General features: G+C 28.6%; 1 protein-coding gene across 8 annotated transcripts; it reads left to right on the top strand.

Annotated features, from left to right (window-relative positions):
- The first annotated feature begins 39 nt into the window (after positions 1–39).
- On the top strand, positions 40–7,746 carry LOC124954045 (phospholipid scramblase 1-like). 8 transcript variants are annotated; one of them, XM_047506297.1, is made up of 8 exons: positions 50–115; positions 286–383; positions 471–605; positions 696–888; positions 2,394–2,605; positions 3,669–3,830; positions 5,034–5,180; positions 5,261–7,746. In XM_047506297.1, exons 4-8 carry the CDS (start codon positions 723–725, stop codon positions 5,294–5,296), a joined length of 723 nt encoding a protein of 240 aa, XP_047362253.1. In that variant the 5' UTR covers positions 50–115; positions 286–383; positions 471–605; positions 696–722; the 3' UTR covers positions 5,297–7,746. The 8 variants fall into 8 exon arrangements, 7 of the variants coding, with proteins under 7 accessions (XP_047362251.1, XP_047362255.1, XP_047362253.1 ...); XR_007102424.1 differs by lacking the exon at positions 5,261–7,746 and adding an exon at positions 4,309–4,571 and having other exon boundaries at positions 53–115; positions 739–888; positions 5,034–5,164; XM_047506293.1 differs by having other exon boundaries at positions 53–115; positions 739–888; positions 5,261–7,745.
- Positions 7,747–20,847: the final 13,101 nt, after the last annotated feature.

Genomic DNA, 20,847 nt, shown 5'->3' with positions numbered 1-20,847 from the left:
TAGCGCTTATCCATCGTCATGATAAGCTGTTATTTTATCAAAGATAACAGTATAACGGATAACTTAGGGCTGTGAGAAAATATTTTGACTTCAGTGTTCGATATATTATATATAGGTATATATAGATATTTATTTATTTTTTCTTTTTATTAGAAAATCTTTAAAAAAAATTTAATAACAACATAATACGCTTATATATATATATATCCATAGAATATATTACATAGAATGTAAAATATGTGAGTGCTCAAATTAAAATTAAATTTTTTTGTTTCATTAACGAAGAAGAAGAAATGAAAGTATAGTGAGCGTGAAATGTGATGATAGAGAATGATCGAAACGTTATACATTGTGGAGAAACGTTGAAATATATGTACATAAATGTGTGCTTAATTTGTTCATAAATATATAATATATATAATAGATTTCTGTATGCGACGACCTTAGATACAATTGACTTAAATTTTTAGATCAAAACTATAGGCTGTTAAGTTTGCTGCATTAAATTTTCGTAATGAATGGAAATATGGAAATAGAGGCGCAAGAAAGATCTAGTATACCACCGGTTTTTCGAGGACCTATTGTTATCACGGTACAACCGCAAGGTACGTCTATTTATATGTATATATACTTATGTACGTAAACATTGCAATTTCCTTGTTCCTTCGCTTCCTTCATCCTTCCGTTTTTATTAGATTATCTTGGAATAAGAAATATTTACTATGGCGTTACAATCAGGTGAAAATAACTCGGGCAGAAGACCAATACCAATATCTACTACGGACTGGGTCTCAACACCCAGATCTCAATTGAATGTACTCTCGGGAATGCATTTCTTAGCCGGAGTTGAACAATTGGAAATTCAAAAGATAATCAACTTTAATGGATGTAAATTTCTTTTTCTTCTAAACCTTATGAAATATTAACGTTTTTCAAAAAGTTAATTTCCAGTATGAAAATTCAAGGATACATATATGATTACGTAGGAATATATGTATATGTAATCGTGTTGTATATGCATATGCCATATTAATTTTCATATTAAATTTAATTTATTATCATTCGATATAATGTAATTTAGTAACGTATTTATCGTTAGACATGGTCATAAAGAGCTTTTTGTTTATATTTACATATGTTTTTTTTTGATATGTCGCTGTACGTATTATACATATAATATAATACGATGTTGTCATTTGGAAAAAAGAACTTTAGAAAACTCTATATGAAATATCGATATCAAAATGTATCATAAATCGTTAAGAACTTTCCAAAGACCTAATATCAAAATATATATATATATATATATATATATATATATATATATATATATATGTATATATATATACACTTATATAGAGTGATTATAAATTAAAGGCCAGTCGAATATCTCGTTAGTTAGGAACAATGGAAAAAAAGAGTATTACGAAAAGTTTTATAATTTCATATGTCAAATGTTTTAAGAGTATGGAGTATAACACTCTAACTACTGATTAAATTGAAAATTGAATGATTGTTTTTTTTATGGAACACTCTGCATTTTTTTTATTAATTAGATATTTTAATCAATTATTTTTAAAAAATTATTAAACAAGCACAGATTTAAAGTTAATAATTAATAAGACATTAGCATGTATAATTATGTACCTAATAGTATACACTTTCAAATGTAAACAATCTTAAGATGTAACGAAAGAGGTAATGAAAAACAATGTTACAATAAGTTTAGTTACTACTTTACTAAGGCTGTTAATTGAAAACAAAAAAGTTTAGAATTAATTTATAATAACACTAACAAAAATAATAGTTTATTTAATTTTATAAATATTCAAAATGTCCACCATTTTCTTGTATATACAATCAACGTTTTATAATTATACTTTTTTATACATCTGTTTTTTGTAACATTTCAGGTGTTATTTGATTAATGGCGTTTATAATTTTTGCTTGTAGTTTTTATAAATTTCGGTTTCATTAAGATTAGTGTTACTATTTCTGTCAACATGGCATATTTCACAGGTTAATATCTCGTTAATTATTAACTTTAGATCTAGATCTAGATTTGTTTAATAATTTTTTAAAGATAATTAGTTAAAATATTTAATTATTGAAAAAAGTACAGGATGTTCGATAAGAAAAACTAACAATTATTCAACTTCCGATTTATTCGATAACTGACAATGTTTTATTTCGTACTATACATTTTTTAAATATTTTACACATGAAATTATGAAATTTTTTTTAACATGTTTGTTTTTCTATTCTCTCGAACAAAAGAAATATTCAACTAGCTTTTAATTTATTATCAATCTATGTACATAGATATATTGTATACCTCAAATCTTCATTTTTACCTGGAAAATAATCATCTTCAACTGTTTATACTTTTTTAGTATTTGGATTATCTGGAAATAGAAAACAATATAGAGTGAAAGTACCAAAAGCTGAAACGATCTTTTTAGCTACGGAATCTCGTGAGGACAACGAAGAAAGGTACATACGTAGAGTCGCAAATTTTACGTTAATTTTCTTAGACCAAGCTGGAGAAACGGCGTTTGTTATTAAGAAAAATCCTGTATGGAAATATATGCCTGGACCAGTACACGTAAGTTATGCGTAATTAATAATTCTTTAAAGAACATTATTATTTTCATTTTAACTTAACAGGTTAATTACTGAATTAATTTTATGCAAATCGTACGTAACATTGGTAATATTCACAATTTTTTGTAAGCTATAAAATTCATTGTCATTATTTCCATGCAATTAGAGTTTAGTTTTATATAAAAAAATATATTTTTAATTTTGTAAATATTACTTTTTAAAGGAATCTTTAAAAAATGTTACGAACAAAGGACTATAAAATTGTGTGTTAATTATTGATAACTATTCAATGTGTGAATAATTTTCACTTGATCTCGATTCTGTTCTTGATTGATGACATTTCAGTATCTTCGTCTTAATCTCATTCTCTATTATGTTTATACACCCCCAGATATACACATACAAAACATTGTACAGGATGTCCCTAAAGTAATCATTTATTTTGCTGAAATATTAACATAATTCTGTTGAATATCCATATATTTATAATTCCTCTATTGCTTCATATATGGACTTTGGACGATCCAAATATGAAACAATTAAATTAAAAATGATCTCCAAATTGAATTAAACAAAGCTTAAATTATTTTGTCCGGAGTTTTATTAAAAATGTTTGAATTAGATCATAAAAGATATGTTTGAAAAGTAAATTAAAACATCATAAAACAATTAAAAATATATCCGATCTTTAGAATCGTATTAATGAGTTTGGAAGATAATCTCTGATATATTTAAAAATGTATTCCGATAGCAGCAGATTACTTTGAAATCTCTAGAGACATTGATGGTATACATTCCAAAAAATTGTAATTTAAGTTTTAATTATATTTTTAGTTTTAATTATATTTTTTTCAGACATTTATTTTTATAGATATATTTTATTTTTAATATTATAGTAATATCATTTCATGAAGGTATTTTTGTATTATTCATTTTATTTTGATTATTTATTTGATTTGATTATGAATATTGATAATTATTGCATAGACATACGCACGCTAATTTTTTAAATAATTCATATTTCATATTCTATTTTAAATGCTCTTTTTTTTTTATTTACGAAGAAACTTACGGTATCGAGTACGGGTTTAATTGGGAGTGTGGAACAAAATTTCTCTATATTGGGCCCGAGTTTTACCGTTTACGATGCTTCACGGAAACCTTTGTGCAATATATATGGACCGAATGCATGTAGTTGTTGTATGTACAAGGAATCACAATTTCAGGTAACATAGTAATTTAATAATTTAATCGTTTAATGAATTCCCTGCCAAGCCATTTTTGAATAAGTGTCATTTTTATGCCATGAGTGGCAGAAACATTACACGTTATGAAACTTGATAAATATATAAAAATAATCTATTTTTTTGGTTTTTTTTGTGAGCTGACAATTCATTTTATTTAATAGAGTATTAAATATTAAAACTATAAAATGCATAATATAACAAACAAATAAGTTTACTTCATATTGAAAATGTACAAGAACAACAAAAAAGTTACTTATTTTTTTTAATTTCTTTTCATTTTAATTCTTTTTTTTGATATTATTTCTTTATTAAGTTCATAACAATTTAAACGAACTGTTTCAACTGAATGCATACATTCAATAATTAATATTTGTATCAAATTTCAAATTAATATTTGTATAAATGATTAATCTTTTCTTTTGTCCCTATTTTTTTCACGATAATGCAAATATTTAAGCAACCAAACGCAAAGTAAATGCTTATAATTAAAGAAAGTTGCATTATACAATAGACAACTCATTAGCATGCTACGTATAAGTACTTTTATTAGTACAGGACTTTAAAAGAGCTACAATAACATAATGTGTATAATAGTGATATAAACAATTGTTTTCTTTCATTTTACCTGTCATTGACAAAAATATTATTTGGCCTGAAAATGATGTTCAGTGTGTATCAAAAACGATACATGGGACTAAAATTTTAATAATAATCATCCATGTGAGTAAAAATTCGAAAAATAACGAAAATCCCGTCTAATATATCGAACGACATTTTTGTGTGAAATTTTATTAGAATTGCTTCAGCTATTTTCTTAAAAATTAATAATTAATTTGTAGGTTTTTGCGATCGCCATTTTAAAATACTTCAAATGATATATCTAAAATTTTAGATAGCACTTTTTCATACATTTGGTAAATTTCGTATAAAATTTTATTAGATTCGATCAAATTAATTTTTGTTTATAAAAGATATAGTCTATAACAGAAACATTCACATATTGTCAAACGTAGAAAGGAAGAGAGAAAGAAATTCACAGCTTTAGATAATATCATGATTCATGCAGATCTTTAAACATAATAAAAAGAAAAAACAAAAAGATTTCCATCAAATATTATAGTAAATAATATTCCTTTGTGGAATTTCTATCTAATCAAAAAATTTGTTTTTTTATTTCTACAGATTATTTCGATCGATGGTTCACATCAAATGGCGTCTTTAATGCATCAGTGGAATAATACAATCCATGATTATACTTTATTACTTACTTTTCCATTAGATCTCGACATAAGATTAAAGAGTCTATTGCTCGGTGCATCTTTTCTAATGGTACTTAAACTTTTCTAATGGTACTTATGTAATTCTCTATTAAAGCTTGCAATTGATATTTATTATTATTTATATTTCAGGAACACTTATACTTCGAAAATGTTAAGAGAACGTGAAAAAAACAAACAAAAATTCGAATCGATAAGACATTTATTTATACACAATTATTTGAAATAAAATGCAATAAAGTGCGATTAAATTGTATGACTCGATTCAAAAATGGCAGCTATATTTCCATTTCGTTTGAACTGCTTTTGAAGCATATATTCGATTTTCTGATATCTCTCATCATTATATTTACGATACAGAGACCTACAAAATTTTTATCGGAAGATGAGAATGAGAAACTATATATTTAAGGCGGATTCATTAAAATTCGAATGAATTTTCTAGATCGAAGCGCCATCTAGCATATTTTTTAAGAAGCTTTAGTAGTCTGAAGTATTAAATAAGTTATATACCACACACATGGTTAATCATGTCTGATTGTATAAAACAGATTTACTTAATTTAAATTCTCCAAAAATGTTTTTGAAGAAATAAAATATATTCATAGAAACGCGAATATAAACAAATTTTTCGTATTCGAATATATAGTTAGAATAAAATATTTGTGAAATATAACTATCACATTATTTAGATTCACATATATAATTAATTCATGACTTTGTTGACAATTGACGATCTCATCGAAATGCAATGGTGTAGCCTAGTAGTTTTAGGATGTAAATCTTTTTATTCATTTGTTTATAAAATTATAGATTTCTATTAGATGTGAAAATATATAAACTATACAATCCGTATGCATATTAAAATATATTATGTAAGGTTTATTAGATTTTGGTTATCACAATGAAAGATGGGTATTACATCATAAAGTGATGAAAAGGGTATGATAATTAAAAGCAATCAGTAAGAAACAGTAATAGTAAGTATATATATAAAGAAAAAGTACGATTGTATCGTTCACCAATGGCACATAGAATTTGATTGTTTTATCGGTAGATACAGTATTAATCTTGACTAGTAGATGTTCAATTGTTCAATTGTTGAACAAACAAAGGAAAAGTAAACATCAGAAAATTGCAAGGGAGAGTAAATGTACCGATGGGTCAAAGACTAAAGTGTGTGAATATTACATTCGGTTGACTCTAATTTAGCAAAATTACTGATATGATTAAAACGTGTATCCTGTGAACTTACAATTACTGTTAGCGAAAGAAAAAGGACTATAATAAGCTAGCAATTAATTTAATCTTAGCAATATGCAATAATAAAAATGTTCTACAGATTATGCATAAATAAATAAATTAGATTAAATATGGACTGATAATAAAGATAGAAAAAAAAGAAACAAAAGAATTTTTTTAGTCTTTCACAATCTGCTCTTACAATTTATTTTATAACGTGTTAGTCATTATTCGATCTGATGAAATAAGTTTACCATACTTTATTTTACTTTATTTTATTATTATATATATTAAAGAGTCGATGGCCAACTTTTATATAACCATGAAATTGAAAGAGATTTTCAGAAACATTGTTTGGTTTATATGAAGCCCTTGGATCATAATAAAAAATTATAAGCTGTATAATATTATTCTAAAGTCACTTATGAAACTAGATATAAATTCAGAAAAGTGAAAAAGAAACAGGTGACAAAGTAAGAGAGTTTATTTTTGTTAAGAATAAGAAGAGACATACTTACAGACAATACTTATTGTTACATATAAACAGGATAATACACATGAGTGATCATGGGAATTTTAGTGGATAAGAATCCTATATTATCCTGGCATACGAAAAACAGCTTGTTTAATGGTTTAAGAAACTTTTGCTCCATTAATTAAACTAGCATGGAAATATCTGATATGTAAAATATATATTATTAAATAATATATTAGTTATGTTAAGTTGAGATTATCTGTATTGCATTTTTCAGTACTATACTGATCGTTTAACTGTACATCTAATGGTTATAGACATTGTATGATGTAATATTTAATGATTTAATTATAGACGAATATCAATACATCATTAATGTTTTGATCAATCTTAAACATTAAAAAATTAATCAATATAATAAATATTCATGTATTTCAATATCAATTTAAAATTTAGAAGTAATTCAACATTTTGAAAGCCAATTTATCTTCTTTAAAAGTTTAAAAATAATTAATGAAAGCTTTTTTGGTAGAAATGTAGATCTTGGAAAAGTTTTTTCATTGATCAACGCTTATTGGTTTTCTCAAAAATCAACTTTAATGGTAAATACATTATCAGATGTCACGAAATTAAAAACAGAAAATTAAGATACGATTTAGTTGTGAAGAGTTTTAAAATATCGTAAAGGAAAATAATGAAATTCTAAAAAAGATTTATTCAAAAAAAAAAAAAAAAAAAAAAAAAAAAAATAGAAAATAAAAATAACAATTTGTTAATTTAAAATAAGGAATAAATTTCTGAATTAAATTAAATCCATAGTTAAAGAATTAAATAATTTTATTGTATTTTGACAGAAAACATTTAGTCAATTTGCTTACAGATGAATATTTCTTATAGATATTTTTATAATATATTATCATTATTTCTAAATTTCTAATAAACAGTTTTGTTATATTATTTATTGTTTATCTATTAATTAAAACATTTTGTTTTGCATTCAAAATAAATCATTTCTGTATATTCTTATACGTTTTATCTTCAATTGTTTGTATAACTATTCAAAGAATTGGATCCTGTTGCATTTATTGAACTCATCGTTATATGTTATGTTTTCTTACATTTGATTTATCTCTGTTCTTCAGATTATAATGTGGAACTACCTTTACTTAACAAAATTTGGGAAATTTATTAGTAAGTAAACATAGAAATATAAATTATTCATGTTATGATATATATATATATATATATATATATATATATATATATATATATATCAAACAATTAACATGAAGATTAATTATAAAAACTTTGATGACGAATTAATACTAACTGATCATTTTTTTGGAAATGATCGAATGATCATTTTTTTGGAAATGATCGAATGATAATTTTTTTACTTGAAAGTGTTACAATAAAGAATTGTTAAATAATAAACAATTTATTTCGTATCTACATTATTTATTTATATTTTATTATTTCGCCTAATTTTTCTATACAAATGAAATTATATAATAAGCTTAAGAAAATATGTATATAAATATATACATGTATATATTATATTTTTCAATGAGCTATATATACTTCATGATTACAATAACAAAATTTCAATAATACTTCAAAGAAAACAGTAAAATTATTTTTACCCTCTAAACAAACTATCTTAATATTTTCTTTCATTACGTTTATCTAGACAAGGCAGTCATACTGTTTGATTTCTCTGTTTGAGGAGCATATAATAACGATGAATGCGAACTATTTTTTCCTGAATTGATTTGATTGTAATTACTATAACGTTTCTCGCCCGATCTACTCATTTCTTGAAACCTACCTTCAGGAAAAAAATATAACTTAGTGGATCAGTATCAATGTTCTTCTATTCCTGATCAAAAAATTAGTGAGGATAATATTGTGTATGTATCTCATTATCGAAAAGTGGAGCTTCTCGTTTTTACTCTAACGGTATAAAAAATTCCTGTTAAAATTGATCGGTTAATAATTGTAATCTAGTTTATATTACCGGAATATTATATATACGATTATAATTTACAAATAGATCTTTCAATCTAAAAATACAATATAAATTCGTAAATATGAAAAAAATAGTTATATTTGTGTTGCGTCGTGAGGGCGCAACTATGAGAGCGTTTCCAGATACACGCCTCGCAATGGACCAGCGATGATAGTCGATTTGTACGGAGAATTTCTCCCGTCTCTTGTTCTCAGAGCTATAGATGCACTGGTCGTGATGAATAAGGGCGATGGCACCGTGGTAGGATACCGTTGAATGCTATCAGTAAAATACCATTCGCCGCGTTCCCACACATTAATGAGAGAACGCGGGTTCTTTTAAAGGATCCCGTGAAACAAGCGAGATAGATATGCGATAGTAAATATGGTGCAAATTGAAGCTATCACAGTATATTTGTTGAAATAAGATATAATTGTTGATGTATTTTATGTAATGATATGTAGTTAGTTTTGCTGGCTATTTCTGAAGGAGTGATAACCAGTAATGTTTAATAAGACTCGAAAGTTTACATCTCGTGAATCTGAAAGATGTAACTTGACTGACCTTTTGACGTCTGTAAAATTATCCGCGAAGATTGTAGTGAAATAAGGAAAGGGAATGAAAAGGGCAGAAGTATGATCTGGGCATGGAAAGAGAAGAAATAGATACCCATTGGCCGGGGATGCATCAGGATAGTTCGTTAAAATGTTTAAATATTCCATATGTGCCCCTTTGTTCTAGTGTAAATTAGAGAGATATTTCAAGTCTAGGCGATAGATAATCCTTAGCTCGTCGCGCCTAGGCATTTAGTTTTACTATTTATTTATTGCCCGGTTAGACATTGCTGAAAACTAGATACTCAACTAAAAAGGTCTAAATCCGGATAAAGATGGTTATGTGTTTTTTATCTATGGGTTTTCTTAGCGAGTATCCAATTAATTTTCAAGGTTAAATATTTTTAATAGTGGTATATGATTCGTAAGAGAAAATATTGTGAACAATTGAGGGACGCGTCAACATTTGTAGTTATACTGATTGTGTAGTATATATATATATATATATATATATATATATATATATATATACAATATATATATACATATATATACACATATATATATATATATATATATATATACAATATATACATACATATATATACACACATATATATATATATATATATACATTATACAAGTTATATTCGTAGATAAGAGAAATATACACACGTGAAAATTCTTTGGATAGAGGATCTCAATTTTATAACTGAAAAATTTTATAAATGTTGACGGATACATGCGCAACCTCAAATATTTATAATACTACTTTTTAGGTATATGTTGATACACATATCCTCAGGTATCTATAGTACTTTCTCCTAAAAGCTACATATTCCTATTGGTATATATCTGTTCCTGGGAATTTCTTGAATAATCGCTAAAAAAATGAGTAGATAAAAACATATTGCCATCTTTGGCCGAGTTTAGGGATTGTTAGTAAAGTACTTAGTTTTCAATAATGTGTTTAGATGGATACTTATTCTTCAAATATCAATGCAATATAACGGATCCATACGGTCGCAAGGATAAAGAATCATGCATGAGATTTGTTAAACATTTCTATTCTGACACGCCCTCTGTATCAATAAGAAACAAAATTCTATAAAGTTTTTGTTCAAATTGATTGCTGTACGAATACTTTTTACACTCATTGTACATTGAATGAGGAATGATTGAGTGACTATCTACAACATCATATATAAATAATTTGCTATCGAAATTAACGACGTAAGTATCAATTAATTGTTTTTTATCAATTGTTTTATGTGCAATGTATTATTAATCGTATGTAACATTTTATTAATCGTTATATCATATAACAATAATTATTTTGTCCTTTATACAAGAAATAATAATCAAGAAACATTTGCGATTATAAGGAAATAAGTACAATATGTTTAATTTGCGTAATATAACGATCATTATCTATATAATATCGTCAAGTAGAGAAATACTCACTGCCTAGTTAATAAATATGTATTCGTATATATATAATATGTAAATATAACGTCAATGTATGAGATGGCTAAGTAATTAAACATACATAAGTGAAAGTTAAATGGTATCAGACCATGCGTAATAAGCAAATAATTTTATGCACTTTTGTGCATCGATGAATCAAAAAAATGCAACTGTACTTTTTTCTTTAACAAAAACTTATATTTTTGTTTGCATCGTTTGATGCAGATTTTTATACTGTACCTAAAATTATTAATATACTTATGTCCTAAACCTATACGTTAGCAAATTATTGTTTTTACAAAAATTTGCTAACGTATTAAAAGTTTTTACAAAAACCTAGATTTTTGCCCTTTTTCGTTGAATATTTTATTTTTATCGATAAAGCTCATATCTTTATTAGCGATTTGTAACCTTTAGAATGAAATATGAACATTAATGCCAAGATTCTATACTTTTTTTCTTTTATATGTATTAAAACATGTATTATAATATATGAGTTATGTATATTTTTTATAGATATTAATGTGATATGATGTATGTATTAATCAACATTTCTATACTACTAATAAATGGTTCTGGATGATATATTGCTTATTCTTAATATATTACCAAAATCATTTGTTTCTTTTAAAATGGATCGTCTATATATATATATATATATTTTCGTCCTAATGAAAAGTGTCCACCAGGACTATCATGGAATCTAGTAATTTTTTCGAAAAACACCTCAATCAAAGAGAATAAATCCTTATCATATATTGATCTACTTTGGGCTAACCTCTAAGAGGATGACAATTTCCTTAAAAGTTTTGAATGATAATAAAGTTCAAGTAGTATATTATTTGAAAAGTCTTTTGCTTTTTTTTATATTGATGTTATTCTTTATAAAATTTTGAATCCATACTACCTTATAAAATGTGTTTCGAATTTCAGATTGAAAACAACTTTTATTTTATTAAACATTCAAAATATGTATTTTAAAATATGTATGTCGATTACCATGTAGTAATAAAATATTTTCTGAGTGTAACGTCAAACATTTTGCAGTACATCTAGTGAATGTATGAACTATTATATTGAATTATTGCTCCTTTCTTTTTATTAAATAATTTGATTTGAAAAGCATATTTTGATTCACTTAAGGGGTCTGAACACCCAAGAAGTTTTAAAACATCGATTTTTTTGCATTTTTATTTTTTTGATGTTTTGCGAACAAATTAAGTCATATCCGGTATTAAAATTCGGAAAATTGACGGAATTATAGGTGTTTCTAGGTAGAACGATCGGGCAGCTGCAAGCAGTGAGTCGCGATTCAATCCGTACGTACTCGGCGGGTATACTTGTTTTGTTGTGTCTTTTTGTATGTGTACAGAATTCTAAACTTTTTTATCGTTTTTTCTGTAATTACTAATGTTGTGAAGTGTAAGGCATGCAACGGTGAAGTGAAGTTCATAGAATCGAGCATTCGTAGACTCAGTTTTACATTAATAATTTCGTGTGATTCCTGCGAACCAACTAGTGTCAATTCTAGTCCTCTCATAAAAAATGAAGTTTATGAATAGACGAATTATTTTAGCATTTCGATTGTTAGGGATTAGTGTAAGAGGAATAGAAAAATTTTGTGGAATCATGGATTTACTCATGTACCAGTGATTTACTCATGTACCTATGAAACTGATGTACCAGTTGTTTTACGATATCGTCATCGAGCACATTAATATTACGGTAGAGAGTGTGTGCAAGATGTCATTGAAAAATGCTGTAAAGGAGGAACAAAAATTGATAGCAGAAATGGGTAAAAGCTCAGATTTTACTGTTTCTGGGGATGGAACTTGACGCAAACGAGGCTTTTTTTTGCTTTATGGTGTATCGACGATTATTGGATATTATTCGTAACGTAATAGATTTAATAGTTAAATCTTCCTACTGCAAAGCTTGTGTACGATGACTATAAAAGCATTTTGTCGAAGATGAACTTAATGCATTAGCAAATCGGATATCGCTACTACTAATTGTGCATGAAATTTGAGAAACAGCGTTACGATTGATCGGAGATTCGAGCACAAGAAAGTAGAAAAAACATCCTGCAGCTGAAGGAACGTTATGTGGTCAGAAATCGCTGATTAAATATAAGTAAAAAACATCACTTTATCATCCAAATAACTGGACACTTACTTTCTTTTGCGTTTTTCGACCTTACCGGAAAGAAATTTCAGAAACAATCAGATTTATTGACTTGAAATTTGAGCACAATACTCTCAGATAGATTATCTACAAAGTAGCGTTCGATTTTTGCGATAAGTTAATGTCGTTGTTTCTCTAACTTAACCTAATTTATATTTGTCATAGAAAATCGAGGATCTTCAAAACCGTTAATTCTCTTTGCTAGGGAATTAGCTGTGAGGTTAGCTAACAATTCCCTGGAAGGGACCGTGGGGAGGATCGGCGACGAAACGACTTAGGGTCTTATCCCAACATTTCTAATAGGGCCTGCTCGTGTCTGAGCTACTGTATCAGCCATTATTCTCAAGGGTTATAACGTCGTATCTAGTGTTCATTCTGGAGTCTTGAATTCAAATTATATTGGTGATAACTTGTCTTGTTCATCCTAGGTAACAACGATCGTTTAAACAATTTGCTAGTCGAATCGAGTATATATAAGAGCCTGCAGGTTATTAATCCTACCGCTACGTTCCCGTCTTCTTCTGGAATAAAGATCAGCTTCTAAGTCCTCCACTAAAACAAGACTATCTGTTATCATTGTATGAATAGGAATAATAATCATTTAATTTTAGTCTTGGCTACAAACTGTATCATCTCAAGAGGTATTCCCTGGAATGAACATCGTTCAAGTTTTCCCTGATTTTAGTTTTCTTGCTGACGTCTGCAGGTCTTCCTCAAACAACGGGATATTATCCTCATTTATCTCTCAGGCCTGTATTGAACACATTTCTTTTTATGAGTATTCCACTTCTCTACATCTCTGGTCCCATGTATTTGCATCTATTTGCTTTACTTGAAAATTTATATACCATTTTAATACAACAGGTTCAATAATATTTAATTTAATCAAATATTTTTTTAGTAAAAGAATATACTGGTAGAAATAAATGGACCATTTCTTCTATAGTTTTTAATCCATAATTCGTCCCGCGTAAGAAATAAGTCGCAGGCGACTTAATTTTCAGTTCTAATATTTTGGAAATGCTACCACAGACTTTGATACCTGAAATGTTAAATATCTCACCTTAACCTCCGTCTGTATAAATTTTAGGAGGGATAATTATTTAAGAAGACAGTTTTTCACTCAACAAATACATCAACATCTTTATACCAAATAATATTTCGTTTTTAGCAGTTTTATTATCATTACTATTATCTATTTAAACATTTCCATGAGTTTGCCGAAGTTTAAGCATCTAATTTCTTCCGCCGTGAGATATATTTCACATTTACGCTCTAATGTTTGTTTTATTCTTATATCTATTATAGAATCTATTCCAAGTTCAGGCAAGGAAGTTAGTTGATAGATACTCTTCAAATTTGTAATACCTATAATCAAAAATTCTTTATTTAAATAAGATAAAGATAAAAAAAGGTGGCGAAAACAAAATAAAATTATTAAATTTAGCATTAACCATGGATAAGCCGAAACTTACACATAATTTTTAAGACAGCATTTACGACACTGTCCGCACGATCGCTATCTAATCGTTTTTCAGCAACTCTCATAATAGCAACTATATGTTTATCTTGTATCAAAAATCGATTGATTTCTTCTAAACATGACGTTATTTTTTGCTGTAGAATACCACTAATAAAAAGTTCTTTATCATTATCCTGCATGTCCACAATAAGATCGACGTCTCCAATCGGTCCCCATTAAATAGCTAATCCAGGCAAACCTTCTTCTACTCTTTTTTCGCATATTCTTTCCATAAAGAATTAGCCATACCATAATTCGTTTGGCCAGCATTTCCTCTTCCGCACAAGACGGAAGAGAAGACTACGAAATGCCGAAGATCTGGACAAAGCCTTCTAGTGACTTCGTCCAAACGTTTCGTTGCCCAGGCCTTTCCCTTGAAACATTCTTTAAAAGATTTCATCGTTTGGTTACGACAAATACGATCCTTCAAAGAAACCGCGAGGTTAAATATATCATCGTCGGAACCTTCATCTATTGCTGATTTTACTATAAACTGACAGTTTAGCTGCATCGAGACCGACAAGGATCTTAATATTCACGCCGTATGATTCCCATCTTTTGATTCTCATTTGTTGATAACAATTCTTTAAGCCGTTTCGTGAAGTAATGACAATATTTTTAGCATTTCGAAGAACCAACCAATCGATTAATAACCAAAGCCACCCAAGCCGCCAATAATTATATAACTTTTGTTCGGGAAACATGTATAATATGGTTCAGCCAAAATCGAACTGTTCAGTGGTTCATTTTCTTCCAGTTTATACAGATTTTGGCAAATTCTTTTACATACCTCTTCTCTATCACTCAAACTCACTTAAAACATTCTAGACATATGTATCTGTATAGAAACATGATTACGACGTACAATAAATATATAATAGATGAAGTGATCTACTTTTATCACGTTTTTGTACGTATATTATCTCATCATCGATACACAAGTATCATCGATAACGTGCGATGTAATCTAAGGTATTGCGAATTTACTGCTAAATGAAGAATTGCAATCCTTTTTGCATAAATATATCATTAGCTTCTTCTAAATAATATTATTAATGGTTACAACATTATAATAATAACTGATGAATGTTTTAAGGAAATGTAGAACAATTAATGCACGTAACATTAATTGAATATGAAGAATTAACGTTATCTGCAAATTGCACGTGTCGTTTCTCTTACGGAAAAGACGTCGAGGGCATAGGTAAACTGCAAGTATATGTAATGGTAATGGATATTCCTTTTTTCTGTTAGTTTTTTTGTAGTGTGAAGGCCTACTGAAAGATAACGATGAGGTTGTGACAGAGTAATTCGCATCAATCCAATGAATTATGTACCCTTGGGCGTATAAAGAAAGAACAGTGGATCTTACAGCAGTTCATCCAAAATAATCTTTGAATAGCTTACATGCATACAAAGCTTCTTGGTTGAAAAGCAAACGAGTTTTCTATCAGTGGAAACAGTATGTCAAACGAGGATAGTTTTAATAAATGAAAAACTATCGATTATGAGGCATACAAACAATTCCTGGTAGCTAGACACGATTTGAAGCAAATAAAATATACGTCAAATAAATAAAATAAAAATAAAAATATACGTCATATACTGAAAAAAGTAATGATTCAAATATGTAACGATCAATTTTATCGGTATTCAAATTGCGGTAATGAATGCTTTTTCTTTTTTATCGGATAAGATTAATTTCACGACTATGTATTTTATGACTAGATCAGCTTGTGTGGAACATATAGAAAAGAAGAGGAAATATAATCAGAAAGCGAAAAATTACAAAATTCATCAGCTTTGAAGAATTCGTCAAGATGGAGGAAGTGTTGGCAATTTTAGAAGAGTTCTGAATACAGAAGAAAAATATTCATTCTTAATTTCGACCTTGATTAGATTATTAATATCGATTAAACTAGAATAGGAAACAACAATTCCTTCTTTAGAGTAAAACATGATATATAGTCTGTTCTTACAAAAAAAATGCTTGAACAAAAATGTCCGTTTATTTATGCCGTAGCCTTATTAACTGCATCAGAGAAGATATTTTTTGATCCTTTTATATTTGTAAGAACCGAGAGAAATTTAATTCAGCCCTGATAAAAAAGTCGGTAAATTGTATCATAAATTAAAAAATATAATTATGGTCAATACAAAATCAGGAAAGTTGACGAGAAGTATGAAATCTTTTTTTACGAGGGACGAAACAAATTTCTCTTCATTACTGACTTGTGAGGAAGGCAATCTGATCTAACTGTTTAAATACAATCATATCTTTCTAGAAGAAGGAAAGACATGAAAGTTCAGAGAGGATTGTCAATTTCATAAATTCTATTGGAAATCCGATAATAGAATCAGATTATTTGGCGAACCCGGATAATTTCGACGAAATAGAATATTTCTGGAGATATTTAGCAAATTTCGAGTTTTTCTGCAGGAATGAGCCGGCGAAGGTGATAGCTCTCATGACGTGCTATCCTGAGAGGATGTAAGCTGTTTTGGAGATAGAAAGAGATTCGCTGTATTTAACATTCTCTAGACGACTGTGAATGATGAAGTCCTAACGATGAAGTCCTGACAATGAAGTGCTAACGATGAAGTGTTTTCTGCTGCGAGCTCGCCTGCAGCGTCTAGTCGCTTAGGCGCATACTGTGCACGCGCCTCGCCTGCACGCGCCTCCTTGCACGAATCGTTCTTGCGCGTTTTCCTGTCGTCAATGGCGATAGGCCAATAACGTAAAAAAGAAGAAAAGGTTGTCGAATACCGAGAATCGATTTGCCTTATTATTCCTCAATTATCGTTAACAAGAGGTAACCAATTCAAGGGTCAGTAGCAGATTCTGGAGTGCACGAAAGGCTAAAAAATATAGACACAAGAAACGATATTCGGAGCCCCTCTCATCATTTCATCGAATAAGTAAGTTAAAGTAAATCGTTCTTGGCGCAGTTTGACTGCTGTATTGTAAAGGAAAAAGGGAAAAAAGGAGCCTTGCTCCCGTGTAAGATTCCCGAAAAATTGATCGAAAAAAAGGTATGTGATTAGGTTTGTGTAATTGGGAGGCAGCAGGCACTTCGGTTACTCTACAGCCATTCAGGACCCAACTGTTGACGTTACATAATACTTCATTTGACACATTTGAGAGTTTAATGGAACATGTCCTTCAAGATTTGCAGAATCGGATTTGCTTGGTATCTCTTGATGATTTAATTATTTATAGCCGTGTTTTTCAAGATATACTAGAAAATTTACAAAAGATTTCTGCAAAGCTACAAGCGGTGGATTTAAAAATAAATCCAAAGAAGTGCAAATTATCGAGAGGGAAGTGAGGTATTTGTTATACGTAATGTCGAAATGAGGCCTTTCTACGCGATCCGGAAAGGACTAATACTGTGGTCTATGCTTCAAAATAGAAAGCAAGTTACAGTATTCTGCAATTTTGTTTAGATTATCGAAGATTTGTAAAGGGATTTTCCGTGATCTCAAAACATTTGTATTCACTAGCGGAAAATGAAAATTTTAATTCAGATTTTTAAAAAATCCTTTAAGAGATTAAAGGAGACTATTGCGCTATTGACAATTGTAAATTTTCTGTTGCAAAGACACTGATGCTTCCGGTAATGGGATGAGAGGGGTTTTATCACATGTTTATGTGATATGGAAAAGGGATGGTAATCACTTATTTTATTAGATTCTTGAATAAGGCCGAAAAAAATAGTGCGCAACTAGACGAAAGTAGCTCCTAATAAGCACCCAATAAAAGTTGTGGAGGATGTCACTTCGAAACCAATGAACCCTTATCATATGACATTGATATTTCAGCAATAACGGATTTGATAAGTTTGAAAATAATTTAACTCTTTATGAACTAATCTACGAAACACCAAAATAAGCGATCTAGATAGGAAGGTAAGTAATTACTTCTAATGAAAATAATATTAATCGATAAATTAACAAGAAACTAACAGAAGTTAGATTTCAAGCTCGTTCTGTTTTAAGATCAAATTTTAAGGTTGATCTTAATGTCGAGAGATTAAAATTTCAATGTCAAAGGAAACATGAGAATTGTCAACAAATTTCTTCATTTTCAAAAGATATTTGTACTAATTGCTTAACGCAATTTACCTTTAATAGGGATATGAGATTTATTCGGGTGAGATTTAAAATTCATAAAAAGGTTATCGATCACGTCTATATTTCATTGAATCGAACAAATTGTCCCTTTTGCGAAATGTAAGTTCATTTTTCATCTCTTCCACCCTCTTTTCTCTCTCTTTGTCTCATCTTTTTAAACGAAAATCTTCTTTTTTTCTGCATACGTAGAATTCTTTTATAATTTTTCTTTCCATAAAAAGAATGTTATTACTATGAGTTTCATTAAGTATTTTAAAAGAATCTCTTTATTAGAGAAGTTACTGATACTATTACAGTCACTACGGATACTATTTATTTATTAGTATTATTGATACTATTTAATTATATTACAATATTTAAAGTTAAAAAGGTGTTTAATTCATTATTTTCGTTGGATAAGTTTAAAAAATAAAACGATATAATTTTACGATAGTTAACGTTTTGATGCATTGCGTGACGAATGTGAAATAAATAATTGTTAAAAAAAATATAATATATACATTTTATCAATCAATTATTTTCTTTAATTTCGTAGTATTATTTCGTTGAAATTACATGTTTTTCAATTATTAATGTCTGAGAAACAATCAATGAAACTTTCTTAATTTGTGAATTCCATCTTCTTATTCATTTCATTTTTATGAATTATTTACCCACACACCTACACAAAACATTAAGTATTACTTGTAGCAGTTTATAAATATTGACGCAGATGTGCGTCTCTCAATTGTTCACAGTATTTTCTCTTAAGGATCATATATCTCTATAAGAAATATTTACCCTTAGAAATTCATTGGATACTGGCTATGAAAACGTATAGATAAAAAACACATGGCCACTTTTGTTCGGGTTTAGGCATTCTTAGTGAAATTTTGAATAGTGTGTCAAGCCGAGCGATAAATAAATAGTGAAAATAGACGCTTAAGTGCGACGAGCCAAGTTGAGGCGGGTTGAATCCGAAACTCCCCTGAGTACTGGTCTCAGGGGCCCTTTTGAAGGTTTTTCCTCCTGACGAAACAGAAAAAAAAAGAAAAAAAGGGTTGCGTCAGGGTTGCGTCGGCTTGAAATATGCATTGACATCTAGTCTATATGATCAGTAAAATAAAGGGGGCACACATGGAATGTTTAAACATTTTAATGAACTATCCCTGACCAATGGGCATCTATTCTTTCCCTTTCCATGCTCAGATCATATTTCAATACCGTCCTTTTTATTCCCTTTCCTAATTTCACTACAGTCTTCATGGATAGTTCTAAAGACGCCAAAAAGTCAATCAAATCGCATTCTTCAGACTCACGACATCTAGACTTTCGAATCCTATTATACATTACTGGCTATCACTTCTTCAGAAATAGCCAGTATGACTAACTACGCATAATTATACGAAACACATCAACAACTATATCTTATTTCATCAAATATACAGTAATAATTTCAATGACCGCAATATTTATTATCGTGTATTTACCTAGCGAATCTCACGGAATCCATTAAAATAATGTGCGTTCTCTCATTAATCCGCGGGAACGCAGCAAGCGGTATTTTGATGACGATCTCTTAGCGTAGTGCTGCCGTCCTTATTTATCGCGTATCTGGAAATGCTCTCGTATTTACGCTTTTACGACATAACAATAACAATAAAATAAAAAAAAAGATAATAATTAAACAGTACTTACATGATTGAATCGTTTTAAGGTTTTTTGAAAATAAAATCTTTAACGTTGTTGTAAAATATGCATCGTTAGATCGTTGGATCATTTGGAATGAATAACTTTTACGAAATAGAAGATAATATTGAAAGAATATCTATCTTATATATTATTGCGAAACGTAAGAAATGCATTTGAAACGTAATAATTTCTACATTTCTTAATATACGATTTTTATATTATTAAATTGTTGGAAATATTGTGTAATTCTACATGTGAGATATGGATCGATAAACTCGGCACAATACTCTTTCAGTAACATGGGTTTTATTAAAAAAATATAACAAATATAAAAAATATAACAAAAACAATATAAAAAACTAAGATCATAAAGCTAAAATACAAAGTGTCTCTCACAAAATTTGTTCGACTAAGAATTTAACTTTTTATCTGGACTTTTCCAGACTTAACTTCTAATACTTT

Source organism: Vespa velutina, chromosome 14 (genome assembly GCF_912470025.1).
Source record: "Vespa velutina chromosome 14, iVesVel2.1, whole genome shotgun sequence".
NCBI lineage: Eukaryota > Metazoa > Arthropoda > Insecta > Hymenoptera > Vespidae > Vespa > Vespa velutina.
This window is presented reverse-complemented; position numbering and strand designations above follow the sequence as displayed.